Source organism: Papaver somniferum, chromosome 9 (assembly GCF_003573695.1).
Source record: "Papaver somniferum cultivar HN1 chromosome 9, ASM357369v1, whole genome shotgun sequence".
NCBI classification, from domain to species: Eukaryota; Viridiplantae; Streptophyta; class Magnoliopsida; order Ranunculales; family Papaveraceae; genus Papaver; species Papaver somniferum.
This window is the reverse complement of record NC_039366.1, coordinates 107,900,546-107,916,951: the sequence shown is the minus strand read 5'-3', so window position 1 is coordinate 107,916,951 and position 16,406 is coordinate 107,900,546. Positions and strand designations below refer to the sequence as shown.

At 37.1% G+C, this 16,406-nt stretch overlaps 1 protein-coding gene across 2 annotated transcripts; it reads left to right on the top strand.

Moving 5' to 3' along the window:
* The first annotated feature begins 10,676 nt into the window (after positions 1–10,676).
* On the top strand, positions 10,677–16,103 carry LOC113308297 (zinc finger HIT domain-containing protein 2-like). Of its 2 annotated transcripts, none has more exons than XM_026556778.1 (7): positions 10,677–10,808; positions 11,755–11,810; positions 13,291–13,388; positions 13,696–13,768; positions 13,870–14,044; positions 14,615–14,656; positions 14,892–16,103. In XM_026556778.1, exons 2-7 carry the CDS (start codon positions 11,757–11,759, stop codon positions 15,779–15,781), a joined length of 1,332 nt encoding a protein of 443 aa, XP_026412563.1. In that variant the 5' UTR covers positions 10,677–10,808; positions 11,755–11,756; the 3' UTR covers positions 15,782–16,103. The 2 variants fall into 2 exon arrangements, with proteins under 2 accessions (XP_026412563.1, XP_026412564.1); XM_026556779.1 differs by lacking the exon at positions 10,677–10,808 and adding an exon at positions 10,852–10,871.
* The last annotated feature ends 303 nt before the right edge of the window (positions 16,104–16,406 follow it).

Below are 16,406 nucleotides of genomic sequence, written 5' to 3'. Positions count from 1 at the left end.
GAGAGCACGAGGTTGGCCCATATTGAAAAGACACAAAGCCCACTATTTGGTTTTAATGGGTTTTCAAAAATTTGGTTTTTTATGGGAAAATTTTGGTTTTGATGGGAATGAAAAACATTTGGTTTTTATGGGTTTTGAAATCTCCTTTTGATTTTAATGGGATGAGGCCCAGCTAACTGGTTAAAATTTTCTGTGGGACAAGCCCAGTGAACGGCCTAGAGATTTGAGTACACGGCCCAACTAACGAGTTCAGCGAACCAAGCCCAGGAATGCACAAGGCCCAGCTGGGTATTTGATTTTTGGGCTCTCAGTTAGCCAAAGGTCTTTGAAAACGTTTTCTGTTTTTGGGTCAAGCCCACAGTGCAAATGTTTAGTTTTCAAATGGATGTTAAGCCCACAGTCCCAGAAATTCAGTTGGGCTTTGGCTAGCTACTAACTAAAATATGAGGCCCAACTTCAAAAGTTCAGTTTTTTTTTTAATTAAAACAACAGGCCCAAATCAATCTAAAACCACAAGCCCACAAGAAATTAAACAAACAAGCCCACAAGAAATTAATTACAAACCCAACAGAAAATATAAGCCCAAATGTTGGGTTTAATATTACAAGCCCACAAGAAAAATGGAAGCCCACAGTTTGGGTTCTTTTAATGGGTTTAGGCTTACCTGTGAAGCACAGCCCAGCTGTTCAGTTTGGTTGCAAAAGCCCAGTTGGGCTTTTGATCATCCTAAGCTCTTGTTGAAGCCCAGTTGGGCTTTGGTCTTTCTTCTTTGACTTGTATTACAGACCAGTTTGGCTTGGGTTCTAGCTGCAGCTTTGGTTCAGCAAGTTTCAGCCTTAGAAGCACAGCAACAGGTGCAGAAGGCAGCAGCAGTTAGCAGAAACAGGCAGCAACAGGGGAAAGTAACAGCCTTAGTTCCACCAGTTCACCAGCAACAGCAGAGGCAGTGCAAGCAGCAGCAGCAACACAGAAAACAGCAGCAGCACCAGAGGCTGGCTGTAGCAGCACCTGTTGGCTCAAAAGAGAAGATCAGTCTCTTTGAAGCAAATGGGTGAGGCCAAGAAGCAATGAGGAAAAAGGGCAAGCAGCACAGCAAGAAAATAACAAGTATGCTCAGGCAGCAAGTTTCAGACAAGGCAATGCTATAGGTGCTAGGCCACAGGGCAATGCTGCAGATGAAGCAAGGCTGCAGAGCATCATGCTTACAGGGCATGGCAAAGCTACAGGCAATGAGCAAAGCTGAAGAGCAAGGATGCAAACACAGATGCAAATGCAAGATGCAGATATGGAGAAGATGCAGGCATGCAATGATATGCAAGTGACAGATGCAAGTTATGATGACAATATGCAAACTAGAGATGATGCAGGTATGCAGATATGGATGCAATGGATGCAATGCTTACAACTAATATGCAGATGCTAAATGATGCAGATATGGATGCAGGAGATGCAGAACTACAGTTACAGCTAAAGCTAAGTTACACTAAGAGCTACACTAAGTTACAGATGCAGTTATACTAATATAGCTAAGTTATACTAAAACTATTACACTAATATAGTTATACTAAGTTACAACAGCAAAACACTAAGTTACAGCTACAACATGCTAAGTTACACTAAGACAGGTACACTATTTTTTTTATTTTTTCTTTTCAACTACACAGCACCAGTCCCCGGCAGCGGCGCCAAAAACTTGGTGGCTCTCTAAAAGAGTCACAGAAATGATACCTGCAAGTGCACAGGGTCTGTTGTAGTGAGTGTGCAAGGCAGGGTCGAACCCACAGAGACTTCGGTGTGAATTGAAGTAATGAAGCAAGTGACAGTTAACAAGAAAAATCAGTGGCAGTGAACAAGAACAGTGAAACAAAGACAAACAAACCAAGGCTGTTAGCCAAGGGCAGTGATAAAGGAACAAAGGCAGGTCTTCCAACTATGTTCTTGTCCCTTGTTAGTTATCAGTCAGCTTCTAGGCTTTCTGAATAACTAGATGACAGTTGCGGTTCAAAGCCGGCTGTTCATCTAAGGGTTGGTCTAGAAAGGAGGCTAAAGGAACTAAGATGAATTCTAAACCTTGTGGTAGTTGGGGCTCTCATACTGCAACTACCCGCAGAGAAGCTTGCTTAGTGTTTTAACAACCTATAAGGATATTCAATCCTAGAAAATTCAAGCACAACAAGATCAGAGCATGGATAGGATAAAAACAATTGAAGTTTACAACATCATTTAAAATAAAAACTAACCCTTGAGGCACTGGCTATTCCAGTCCTCTTGGGTGAAGCACTGGCTAGTCCAGGCATAACCACAACACATACCCACACCTTCTATTTATACCCAGAATTCAAAATTAGGGTTTACAATGTTTTCCCCCAAATTCCCAAATTCAACAGTGACAAAATTAGGGTTCCACTCACCTAATTCGATTAATTAAATCACACCCATGTCGTCGTTGTTCCTCTGCTTGCTGTCTTTTCTCCGTCCTCAGCTATTTTTCTCTGCCACGTCCATCAATTCTCGTTCCCAATTTTCAAAACCCTCCCAGTAGGGGAAATCAGTGAAAGGAATTGGTAGACGTTAGAGAGAGATGGGGTAGTGATGGGTTGGTGGTATAGGGTGGTGATGATTTGATTTCTCGAGCTCTGCTCGAGTTGGTGGAGGCAGCAGGAGAAGGTGGTGGGAATGGTGGTTGCAGAGGAGGTGAGGGAGAGAAGAACGAAGAGAGAAGGGGGTTGTTTGGTTTGGGTATAGATATTTAGTGCTCGGGTGTTGGGCGGTTGTAGCAAATTGGATGAACAGCGAGGATGAGCCGTGGGATGTGGAGATGATGGATCGATCTAACGACGAGATGGAAGGAAGCGAGGAGCGACCGTTGGATGCGAAAGTACAAGGAAACTGACGGCTCAAAATGGAGTTAGGTGCTATAGTGTTTTTCAGGATCTTCAGATTTTGATGCACTATGATGAAGCGACCGTACGATGCTAAGATGATCCAATCTGACGGATGAATATGAAGGTTGAGTTGATCATTTTCAACTTTCGTATGACACAAGTCTTCAATAAACTTTCCTTCTCTTTTTAGTGCAAGAGTGACTTCGGTTGCACATGAGAGGAACTCTTTACTTAGTGCATTTGGCTGAGATGTTTTTATATTCACATAATCAATATCTTCTTTATCATTATGAAGAGATTTCTCAGAATCTGAATCATTGATTGTTAACACAAGGCTTAACTTAACTTCTTCTTGAGAACATAAAGACATATTTTTAGAAGAGCAAGTAGAACTTGTGGAAGAAACCCCTTCTAAACATTTGATAAAATTAAACCCATAGAGAGTTTTACCCAAATCTTGTGATACGTTAACTGAGTCCCTTTTTGGCTTCATCTTACCTTTCAGCTGACTCATTTCTTATAGGTTGGATCGCTCCAAACACAGATTGTTAGAACTTTTCGTGTTTGCCTGCTCTGATACCAATTCAAAAGACGAGGGTACCTAAATACACCACAATATTTAATTGATCCACTTATAAGTCCTCTTATCGAAAGTGATTGTCTGTGGATAAAGTCGAGACAATCCGACAAATCGGTATTCACACTTTGTGTGTTCGTCTATGGATACTAGATCAAGACAATACAACAATCAAAGTGTGATTACTTTATAATAGGTTTGGACTTAACCAAACATTATAGGATCACTATCAAGTAAAGCGGAGTTAACGTTTGTGAATTTTACTTCTAATTATAATAAACAATTATAATTGCGGAAATAGAAAAGTAAAAGACACAGAAAGATTTTCTTAACGAGGAAACTGCAAATGCAGAAAAACCCCGGGACCTAGTCCAGAATTGAATACTCTCAGAATTAAGCCGCTATACAAAATCTAAACCAATTTCGTATAATTGAGACCAAACAACTAACCCTAGTTCACTTAGTTTCTTCAGTATCCCTGCGCTTCCGACATTCAATAAGTGCACGCACTGGAACAATTCCTTTGGATGGTATTCCAAACAGTAAAGGAACAACATTTCTGTTTGGTAACAACTCTATTGATTTTTTCCACATAAGGATATCTCAAGTCATATGCAAAGGCTCTTCCATTTAAACTAATAAAATCCTTTGCCTGGTTAGATCAATACAATCTCTATTACCTAAGCAATAAGATTTGGATTTGTAACAATCAAAATAGATCTCAAGAGCACTATTAGGTGTTACCGATATCACGCAACTAATCAATCGAATAAATCCGATTCTAGTTGGATCCCAGCCGATCAAGGTTTGTGCTACACAAAGATATGAGAAACCAATAAGAAATCTTCTTCGTCTTCAAATCTTCTTTAATCTTCAATTAAACCTGCACAACACCACTTGAATCTCTTGTGACCAATCACGCACAAAACAGAGTCTGTTAACATTGAATTATCACAAGATGTCTTTAGATCTACAAACATTTCTAAAGATCCCATCGACACTTCGATCTAGTTTGAGTGAATCTTATATCAGAAGAGAAGATTCTCAAGAATAAACAAACTAGGTGCAATCAAAGTTCAACAACCGTTAGTCAATCAAATCAATCGAAAACTAATAAACTGCAATTATCTAGTTTCCCACCAACGGTACTCGTAGAGCTTTTCGATCCCACATAAGTCTTTAAATGAGCGTTCGTAAGAGATTTCTCCTAATTAAGGTAGTTTCCTCTCCGGATAGACGGCTCCACCAGAAACAACAAAAATATGAAGTTTTCCTGGCTCTCAGGATGGTTTGCTAGAAATGCAAACTTAGGTATTTATAGACCAAGGATGTTTGGACACCAAGGAATTTCCAAAACCGAAAGTATTCTCAAGATATGCAATAAATGGCCATTCGGTTTTCATAATTCCAGGAAATGATTTGTCCAATATTTTCCGAAATCTCTCAATAGAAAATCTCCAATTAGTAAATGCACATTACTAATTTTTATTCTCTAGAGATATGCATTTAATTGCTGGTAATTAAAGCATATAAAACTAACAACCTTAATCAAAAGATTCTTATTTTATTCGGACCGGGATCTCCTTGAGTAATTAAGGAATATCTTTGAAAAATAAAAGATAAGAGTTAATGTTCGTGTTCAAAGTATGTTGACATCTTTTCTTTGTAAATCATCTTTCATGTTTCAATCTTGGAATTGATTATACCATACTTCAAACAAGTTTAGAATTGGTTCATCTGTATTCCAAGACAACTATGCGATTGACCAAATATCAAATCACATTCATGGGTTCAACCGGTTCTACCAATCACTAGGATCGGTTATACCTTGATAAGGAACACTTGTGATCGGTCACACAAGTTACCAGGACCGGTTACATCAGTTACCAGGATCGGTTACGTCAATTACCAGGACCGGTTACCATATACTCATGGTATTGCTTGTGATCCGTCACACCAGTCACTAGGATCTATTACACCAATTTCCAGGATCGGTTACACCAATTACTAGAACCGGTTACACTAATTACAAGGATCGATTACACAACTCTTTTGTGATCGGTTACACCAATTACTAGGATCAGTCACATCAATTACAAATATCGATCATACCATCTCAGGTGATTACTTAGGATCGGTTACACTAATTAATCAAAATTAGTCATACCAAATCATAAGTCAGGCATTCTGATTAGTTATACCAAGATACATAAGAAGTTACGATCGGTTCTACCGTCTCACACATATTGGTAATCCAAAGATATGCAATGAATAACAATACCAATAAGCCTAGCGATTTCCCTTCGATTCACAAAACGAAGTTCATGAATGTACTTCCTTTAAACAAATGTAAAACATTTTTCCTAGGATGAAATCTTCACCTTTACCTGTCTAATTCCTTAATACTATGATCATATGAACATGTCTCACTACTAGAGTAAAATATTCATTCACAGCTTCGCAGTTATGTTTTCAATATAACACGACTTGAAAGATACGTTAGGAATGAAACATTTCAAGTCAATATTACTAACCTCAAGAGGAAGGATGATGTCGTCGTTGTAGCTCGTTACTTGTTCATTTCTTCCGCTCTTCGAATAATACTTGTATGTCTCATCCTAGATTTTCTAGTCTAACCTATACAAAGTTGTCTCTAGTACATAATCAAGCGATTCTTAGATGAGTTTTGATTCACTAAAACATGACAACCAAACTTGACATACCAACGCTTGGTGGGTTCAACCGAGCTATGCTCTAACAATAAGCAATCCTCAATCTTGGAAAACTATAAATAGAGATGCTCTTTCAACTGGAAAATTTAATCCTTGACACTTCGTGTCCTAGTTGATCGCTAGAGTCGTCCTCTATTAACCTATATTTTCTCTGGGAAACATAATTGGGTCTACGACTGAAAAACTTTGCTTTGGGTATTCGTGAAACAAGGTCTGAATATATTTTACCTTGATAGTTATGTTATCGAGGTTTCGTAATCTCTTTCAGGCAAGATAGATAGTAATCACAAAGTTCTATTCGTCTCGGACTTTCGGATTCCTAAAAATAGATATATGAAAACTAGTCTTAATTGATAACTTAAAGATTTTTCTTGAGAGGTGGTAGATTAGCCAGAATTCTCATCTAAGTGAGTGTAAATATTCCAGATTTGTGAGGTTTTCTAGCTTTGTCTATTGCAAACAGATTTCCAAGCGTTGATCTTTGATCTAAAGGGAAATTAAGTAGGCTTATCTGTTAGAGGAAGATCGGTATCAAAATTCTTCACTTATATTGAAGCAATTCTTAGGCTGTAAAGGACGTCAGCTAAGGAAATCAATTTCGTAAAATCTTGCAAGGTTCAAGAGACGTAAGGTGCGTAACTGAATCGCTTTTAGGGTGGATTCGGACTCAACTACATTCCACTTCGAAGTCTAATAGTAGACTAGTGTCTGTAGTGGCTTAATACAACATGGTGTTCGAATCTGGGAGAGGTCCCAATTTATTTTTTTGTTGCTATTGCGGTTTCCTCGTTAACAAAATTTCTGTTGTCTTGTTTTTTTCCTTTTCTGCATTATATTGTTTATCTTTATGATTGGATTTGCACAGGTTTGTACGTATTCAACCTAAGTAGATACGTCCGCTTAAATATAATAGATTACGAGGCTTGTTTCTAGTATAATTGGTATCTTGAAAGATATATAACAAGTTTAATCACTTGGCATAATTCTGATTTTATTATTTTGATACGACTAGATTCATCTTGGATATTTATTTTTGAGATCGTCCAAGTACTCCGCTTAACAATCAGGTTCACGGACCTTGTGTCTGTATATATCAAGAGAGAAAAGAAATTGATACACTTGATACCTTGGAATCTTGGATATAATTCATGATACGTTTGGCCAAACACTTGGGGTCAGGGTGGAACCCAGAAGAAGCATTATTGGCTACAGTATTACCCGAGCATGTAATTAACCACTCCCGTGCATGGGAGATTATCCAGAGTAGGCAACGTACCTGCCATAGAAAACATCCGGGGGCAACTTGAAGACCATATTAACAAGAGAAGAATATATCAAATAGGCAATATAAGCAGCTAACAGAATTTCTGATTCCAAGGGTTTAAAGAAGGAAAACGTTCGTGTATAAAAAATTTCTAGAAAATCTGAAGTTTAAGTCCTATGGGCTAGATTGAGCTGCTAGATTAGCAGAAAAGTGTTGCAGTTCAAAAAAAAGTGTTGTCTATTTGTTAACACTAGTTCTTTCTCCTAGCATTTACTTGCACTTGAACTAGCAGCGAGATAGTAGCGCTGGGCGCTGATGTGGATTGCTACTTAGGAGGTTGTCCTAGCTGACGTGACCTGCTAATCTAGCTGCTAGATTAGCACACCATAGGACTTAGCCTAACTTAATTCAAGTTGAGTTGGAGGGGTATCGTTAGTAACTTTCGGGGGTACGAACAGAAACGCCCTTATTTATTTATTTTACCTCTTACAACTTTTTTTTTTGTAGGAAATACCATTAGGTCCTAGGAATAATATATTAGAGAGAGTCTAGTCCAGTTGACTCAGTCAACTGTCTGTTTGGTCCTTTTTGAAAATATAAATTATAGTTTGGTCCTAGAAATTATGGTTTGGTCCTAGGGTGATGTCATGGATGATGTAATTGTCATCTTGTCGTGGCAAAAATACCCTTTTGGATAAGGACTATATATATAGTCAAAAAGTAAGAGAGAAGAAATTATTTTCAGATTTACTTTCTCTCACCTCTTTTTTTTTATTTTTATTTCAGATCTACTTTTTCTCTGGTTTCTTTTTTTCTTGCTGCTACATAGAAAAGATGAAGATTTTATAGGGTTTTAATTTTGCAGAGATGATGTGAAACAAGAAACGATGCTGCTATTGTTGAAGTTCATCGTCTCCATCTTTTATTTTCCTTTTTCGTCAACTGTTGATGTGAAACAAGCAGCAAGATGATAAAGACGACGGAGAAACAAGAAGAAAACGATGACGACGATTCTGCTGCTGTTTTGATGTTTGTTGTTGATGAAGAAAAATAATAATAAGAAGAAAACTATGACGACGATTTTCATGGATCTGTTGTTGCTTTTGATGTTGTTGTTGATGAAGAAGAAGGAGAAAAAGATGACGACGACGACGATTCCATGGATCTGCTGTTGTTTTTGATGTTGTTGTTGATGTTGAAGAAGAAGAAAACGATGACGACGATTTCATGGATCTACTGCTGCAGCTGTTTGAAGACAACGAAGATGATGCTACTGCAGTTCATTTTTACGAATGAACTCTGATTTTTATGGATTTTTTTGTGTGTGTTCATGTAAAGAATGAACTCTGTTTTTTTAGGTTTTTATATGGAGTTCATTTCTGGAATGAACTCTGTTTTTTTAGGTTTTTATATGGATTTCATTTCTGGAATGAACTCTGATTTTCTTAGGTTTTTATATGGAGTTCATTTCTGGAATGAACTTTGTTTTTTTTAGGTGATTATATGGAGTTCATTTTTGGAATGAACTCTGGTTTTTTTAGGTTTTATATGGAGTTCATTTCTGGAATGAACTCTGGTTTTCTTAGGTTTTATATGGAGTTCATTTCTGGAATGAACTCTGTTTTCTTAGGTTTTTATATGGAGTTCATTTATGGATTGAACTCTGTTTTTCTTAGGTTTTTATATGGAGTTCATTTCGGGAATGAACTCTGGTTTTCTTAGGTTTTTATATGGAGTTCATTTCTGAAATGAACTCTGTTTTTTTTAGGTTTTTATAGAACGCGAAATTGGGGGATAAAAAAACTAATTGGGGATATAGATTACTTCCTCCAACACATGGTGTGTGCTAAGGGGTGATTTTTGGGTATGAAAATACTAAAATACCCTTTGCTCAACATAAAAATCAAAAAACTTAAAATCAAAAAACAAAATCGTATCCCCCATTTATCCCACTCCCTTTCAAATTAGAGTTTTCCCCACTCCCTTTCAAAATCTAAATTTTCCCCACTCCTCAAATTCTCTTCCCTTTTAAATTTTCCCCATTTCCCCACTCCCTTGAAAACAATATTATTTTTATCATTCGGAAGCAATGAGGACCATGCCGGTAGTGATGAATACCATGCCGGTATTGATGAAGACCATGTCGGAAGTGATGAAGACCATGCCGGAAGTGATGAAGACCAATGCCGGCATAGATGAAGACCATGCCGACATAGATGAAGAGCATGCCGGTAGTGATGAAGACCATGTCGGAAATAAAAAAAAATACATCACCGGAAGTGATGAATATCATGCCGGAATTGATGAAGACCATGCCGGAAAATGGTGCCGGGATACTTGGTAACTAACATTCAATGCCGAAACTGAGTGCCGACATGATCGATAGAAATCTATCAATGCCGGTAGTCAAGTGAAAAAAATTTGAAGTTTCCTGGATACTTTTCATCATGTGCCGGCATAGAAATTTAAGCAACATACTATGCCGGCATAGATACCGGCATGCTCGAGAATTAACTGACTGTGTCGGAAGTGGACTGATTAAAACCAAAAAATTTAGGTTTTGAAGATCAAAACCAGAAAAGATTTATGGTGACAAAGATTTATGAAAATTTCCAACAAATGCCGGCATGGTTTTTTCGGTTGAATACAATGCCGACACCTAGCTATTTCAGATGCAACAATGGTGGATTCAAAGAAGAAAAAAATTTCAACCTCTTAGCAGCAATTCTCTCTTCACAATCGTCCTCCACTTTCACCAAAAAAAGTTCCCTCTCAAATTGTTTTTCCATCTTTCTACTCTCATCTCATTCACCCAAATACAAATACAAATACAAATACAAATACACAGTAATCATTTAACAAATACTTAAGATTTTTACTAATTATTATTAACCACTAAACCTGATTAGTGAGGGGTAGATTAGGATTTAAAAAAAAACTTAGATAAGGCGTGACCCTGATTTGATATTTGGATTCAGTTTTTGTCTTTTTCCTCTATCCCCCAATTAGTTTTTTTATCTCCCAATTTCGCGTTCTTTTTATATGGAGTTCATTTCTGGAATGAACTCTGTTTTTTAGGTGATTTCTGAAAAAATAAGTAGAAATTAACAGGAGTTCATTTTGACGAATTAACTGCTACAAAAAATAAGTAGAAATTAACACCGAAGAGTATTTTTGTCCATTTAATATTTTTAAATAATTATCAACCGAACAGTACAGGCGTTTTTTCCCAAAGAACTAAACAAACATGGGCCACCTAAAAAAGACCAAACGATTTTTCTGGAGAATCGACCCGGAAAATTAGTTAGTTCTGAAGCTCTCAGCAAATTAAACAATCTGATAGTCAAGAGGTACGTAGAACTCCATTAACATCTCTCTCTCGATTTCTATACATCTCCTTTATCTGCATCTCGGTAATCCTATCATGTTAAGTTTTGGGTTTTCACCAGCAAAGGTTTAGGGTTAAGTTTTGTTTTCTTAGCTGATTAAGAAATTGGATAAATCAGGAGTTGGTGACTGATACATCTCAAGTATGGTGTGGATGTCAGGAAAAATGAAAGAGATAGTTTCTATTATAATTAGGGTTTTAGCAGGGTTTCTGATCTTTGATGGGCATTAAGATCTCATTCTTGATTGTTTGATACACGTAGTGGTTTTCATGCTCCTTAAGCGTTTGCTAATATTCCTCATATAATAGTTTCCGTATAATTGCTTTGAAGTGCAATGGTTTCAACATACCAAACAGAGTTTGGAAATGATGGTCGATTAGACTTAGACCCTGAATGTTTTTCTGGCTTGACATTTATTTGCAACTGGCCACTTAAACTACCAGTGTATTTCCTTCTGCATTACATTCTCTACAGCCTCCTCAGAATCGAATATGATTAATAAAAGCTCTGCCAAATGAAAACTGGAGATAAGATAGATTTCAAACCTTAAGATTCAATTCATCATAAAGTGCCTTTATTTTTGCAACACAAGCTGGATTGACCTTCCCGTAGTTCTCCTGGAAAAATTTGATTAGGATTATCGTTTTACTTTTGTCGTTACTAATATGATGTCGCCACACCATGTAAAGAATCTTTGACCTCATAATCTCATATCCCTTGTATATTTGTTGATGCTCTTGTAATATATACGAATCTTGGAGTAGTGAAAACAGTGGGTGCTACTTTTACTTCACAATCGCAATTCTCGTTTATGATTTATTTCTTGTGATCTAATGTTTCTCTGTATATTCTTCTTGTTGTTTCTGCGGTGGTGTTAGTTTTAATCTCTATGTTATGTTTGATACAGATATGGCAGAAGAGAATCAAATGGTTGTCATGAAAGAGAAGGACAGTGTGGCAGAGGTAAGGTTTTACTTCCCCTATAAAACTCCCTCGTTGGCCGATTCTTCTATTGTGTGGCCTATGGATGTTATTGTTCAAGATATTTGACACCAATAATACATTCTCTGCACTTGTTTATGCATTCTCCTGGTTGAGGACAACCTGCATAATAAAGCATTTGCATCTAATTTAAATAGTGTTTACCCTAAGACACGCGGAGGGTTACCAAATTCCTTTACCCAAGATGCAATGCTTTGGAACCTTGTTGTGCTGTAACGTTCCAAACAATACACTGACACACACAACATACCTATAGGGACAGATACGGGGCAGTAAGAGTAGAACAAAACTCTATGTTTAGATTAGGAGGTGTATTTTGCAAGTGTTATTCTCTTTTTAAGTAAATATGTTCTCTATTAGCACATATTCCCCCCTTGATAGAAGTAATTTATATTTGGATTTCAAAAGGGGTTTGGCTTGAAATTATTCCCAAGAGGTAGGTGCAAGAAGGGTACTTGGATACTTGTGCCAAAAATTCTTGACCCAGTGGCACGTACTAATCACTCTGTACAGGCGCCTGTCTCCATCATGTTAACCTTTGTTTCACTTATTTATTGGTAACCTGAATTAAAGATCGACTCTAGACTGCTCTCATGGTATTGCTCCAGTTTCAACGATCAAGGTGGAGATACTTCCATTTTACTATCACAAAACCATCAAAAAGAAAATATATGTACTTCACATCAACTGTATTGAGTTCGGAAGGGGGAGATGAATTTGAGCTGTAGGAGTCTGCCTTCAAAATAGTATTTCTCCTAATGTTTTTTGATTACTAGGTTTACTTATTTTTAATAGAGATGAATATGAACTTCTCCTTTTTGTATGTAAACGAACATGTATCCGCACCGCCTACTAACTAATCACCATTGTGTTTTATTGTGCAGATTTTGTGCTTTTATGTTAGATTCTCTTGCGAAATATTGTATATTTCAACAAGGGCACTTAGGATATTCTGTTCTGAAAGCGAGAAATGTGTTGTTAATCTGTCTTGAAAGTTGAGAGTTAATGCAAGTTTAGGTCTTATGGTTATGTAGCACTTTGTTCCTGTTGACTACAATGCTGGTTTTAAGTATGGTTAGTTGTTGGCTATTAGTTTTGGTCTTCGATTTGTTTGTTGCTTACCAATAGGGAAACTTCACCAATATAGTAGTTTGGATGTTGAATGAACGGTGATAGTAGCAATTGGTTTAACAGTCATCTTCATTATCCTTAGGATAAGTACTAATTCTTAGTCTTCGATTCATTTACATTTTCGTTGTTGTGATTTCTTAAAGTGGAATCTCTAGTTTTCATCTAAGTTGGTTATGATCTTATTTCAATGACTAAAAGTAAAATAACTGCATTCAGATCTTATTTTTTATAAGCCACGATTTTATGTACTTTACCAATTTTATTAGAACCTTTGGGCCTGTACTGAATCAGTAAACATTATATTTTTCAGGACACTATTTCGGCTTTAATGGGAGACACAGTGATAACTAAAGAGAAGTCTTCTGAAGCATTTGATGCTTTGCCAGCAAACAAGATCGTATGCCGCGTGTAAGTGCTTGTAATCATTAAGTAGTACTGCTGGAAAACCTAATATGTTCAATTTTCAATTTAGATTTTGTTCTTTGTAATCGGCTTAGCAAGGATGCTACAGCTACGTTGTTATAGAACTGAATCTAATATGTTCAATTTTCTCACAAGCTCTGCTGGAAAACCTATTGATCATTTGTAGCTCCTCCTAGTTTTTTAGAATACATTGTGTGTCTTATCTTTAATTAAATTTATTGATTTATATACACCCTTGGATATTCGCTGTAGGTTTGATTCTCTTTTTTCTTACCAATAATGTAATCTGTAGATGCCAGAAGCAATTTTCACAATATACTTGTCCCAGATGCAACTTGAGGTACTGTTCCCTTCAATGCTATAAGGTAAATAAGATATTCCGTGCCTGTGTGAAAGCCAAACTGTCACTAGTTATATGTCATTGTACTTTTGTATGTAATTGAAATTGACCAATTACCTTCTGCAGGGGCATAGTCTTCGATGTACAGAATCTTTTATGCGAGAAAATGTAATGGCAGAGTTGCACCAGACACAGCCAGATGATAACTCAAAACAGAAAATGCTGGACATATTGAAACGATTTCACTCGGAAGAGGAACCAATTGAAGACATGGATCACAGCGATGATGATGATAATGATGGTAAACTAACTCAATTAGCTTTTTTACTGGCTTTGGATTTCTGTTGTATGAATTTCTAAGCTAAATAAGAACCCGCAATAGGCACACGTGCTGAACTAACTAGCGTTGTGCACACACATCAGAAATGCGTATTCAAATAGAATTAGAAAACCTATTATATTGATTCTCTTCTTGTTTTAGGTCACCAGTTATCCATTAGGATGTAAAACTTAAAATAATTTTGATATCTTTATGAGTAAAAAATACGAAACTGGAAAAGTATCACTTTATACATACTTTAGAATCATTGCACTCTTTATTGAAATAGTTGCCATTACGTGCAATTATGCAGCTTAACATGACCATAAATAAGAGGTATCAGTAAAACAATCCCTTGGACAACAAACTCTTGCCTCTTGTACATATTGTTGCCCTTGCAAAAGTTTAGCGACATTGAAAACTTATATAGGTATTGAAGAAAAAAAGTACGGATACATGAACCTTTGGTGGGTCTGTAATTACGGTGGTCTACGTTTTTCGCCCTACGGGAGTTTCTTGAGATGGATAATAGCCAAATTTGTGGCTTTGCAGATCATACTTTATCGGAAGAGATTATGCAGAAGATTTTATCAGGTATGTCCGCATCAAACATTTGTATTTATATTTTGTATTGTGTAAGTAATAGACTAATAGTATGTTTTAGTTCACTCTTTTTCTGTTTCAAGCTTTGTTGGTTTCAATAATGCTGGGTATTTTTCAGTCAATTGGGCTGAAATTGAGACATTGGAACTACTAACTCTGTTTCAGTGTTTTTGTCTTTGGTATGCTCTTTTATGTTGATCCAAATTGTTTTCTTTCTCCCTTTCAGGAAATCAAGTTAGTTTGGATGACTTATCTCCAGAAGAAGTACAACAGTTTCAGAGAGCAGTGGCATCTGGTGAACTAAGTAAACTAATAAAACCCTGGGATCCATGGTGGTTTAACCTTTCTGCAAAAACAATTTCATTTAGCCACAAAGGAACTCAACTCGTGAAGCCACTGAACCAACAAGATGATACGGCATTGCCACTACAGGATACCCTTGAAGGTGGTCAATCCAGTGAGGTTCCTCCTGGACCTGAAAGCCCACTTCTGCCTATCAACAAACTGAGTTCAACAAATCCATCCCCGCTTTTGTCAGTTCACCTTATCGATATTATATATAGCTACTGCTTTACACTTCGCCTCTACAATGGAGATTGGAAATCTGATGCGTTTGATGCAGCCGTGGTCGTTTTAAGCTTGTCCTCTGTATTAGGCGAAGGTGTGCAACCTGAGAGTGTAACAGAAGCCCTAGCCCACAGCTTGAAGCAAACATGTTCCGCATCTTATAAGCATGCAGGTGGGCTTCGATTCGGAGTGGGTCTTATTGATGATGTCGTAACACTGCTTCATCTTGGACGAAACGCACTGGTTTGTGCTCTTTGTGATCTACAGAGACTTATTCAGGCCGGAGGACATGAGTTCAGATCCGGGAACTTGAGAAAGTTGAAGAAGAGTGAGATGAAGACTAAGCTTAAACTTGTTGACAGGAAAATATATTTCATGATGTGCTGGGTTTATGGACAACCAAATGAAGCTTGGACTTCATTGGCAACCCTTGTTGAAATGGAAAAGGGTGCTATGGCTGAAGTTTATAGTGGAGGTAAAAGTAAACCAATTAATATCAATGGTGAACAGGAATCCAAAAACAAGGTTTTCATTGAGGAAGTTAAGTAAAAACTGTTTTGCCAGTCGACATGATCATGTCCTACCCAGGGAAATCACGTTGAGAAGAACATTTTGGCTTGAGGATCCATACAGAAAAGAGTTTGGGGAGTTTTGCAGGGAAGGTTTCTTAAGTGCCACGTGGCTTTGTTAATGGTTCCTGTGTAAAGAATTGGCTAATTAGGTTTTTCCTTTTCTAGTTTTTTAATTTCGTTCTTCTCTTCCCTTTTTTTATACTTGGGGATCTCCGACCTAACTGGAACCATTAGATTATATACCCAAAATCCAAATTCTTCTTCGTTCTCTGATTTATTTACAAAGTTCAGATTTTTTATCCACTATAGCCACATATCGATTTCGAAAAAGATGAGAACTTTGAGCACGAACAATGGCAAAAGAGTCAAAGAACTCGATAAAGATCATGCTGCATCTCTTCCGGAGGAATTGGTAATCGAAAACATTCTCACTAGAGTACCGGGTCGGACTCTAGCTCAGTGGAGCTGCATCAGTAAAGGTACAATTCAATTTTTAGTGATTCACGATTTGCTGCACTTCATTATGTTCAAAACAAAGTAAGTTAAGTCTAATCTTTAATATCCTTAATGTATTGAGGGGTGGCTTCGATAGGGCTTACTTT

What these genes read in the sequence shown, in the direction of transcription:
- LOC113308297 (XM_026556778.1), top strand. Translation starts at nt 11,757, where the DNA reads ATGGCAGAAGAGAATCAAATGGTTGTCATGAAAGAGAAGGACAGTGTG. An exon ending in AGAAGGACAGTGTGGCAGAG is followed by an intron (nt 11,811 to 13,290) that starts GTAAGGTTTTAC and finishes TATATTTTTCAG; the next exon opens with GACACTATTTCGGCTTTAAT. An exon ending in AACAAGATCGTATGCCGCGT is followed by an intron (nt 13,389 to 13,695) that starts GTAAGTGCTTGT and finishes TGTAATCTGTAG; the next exon opens with ATGCCAGAAGCAATTTTCAC.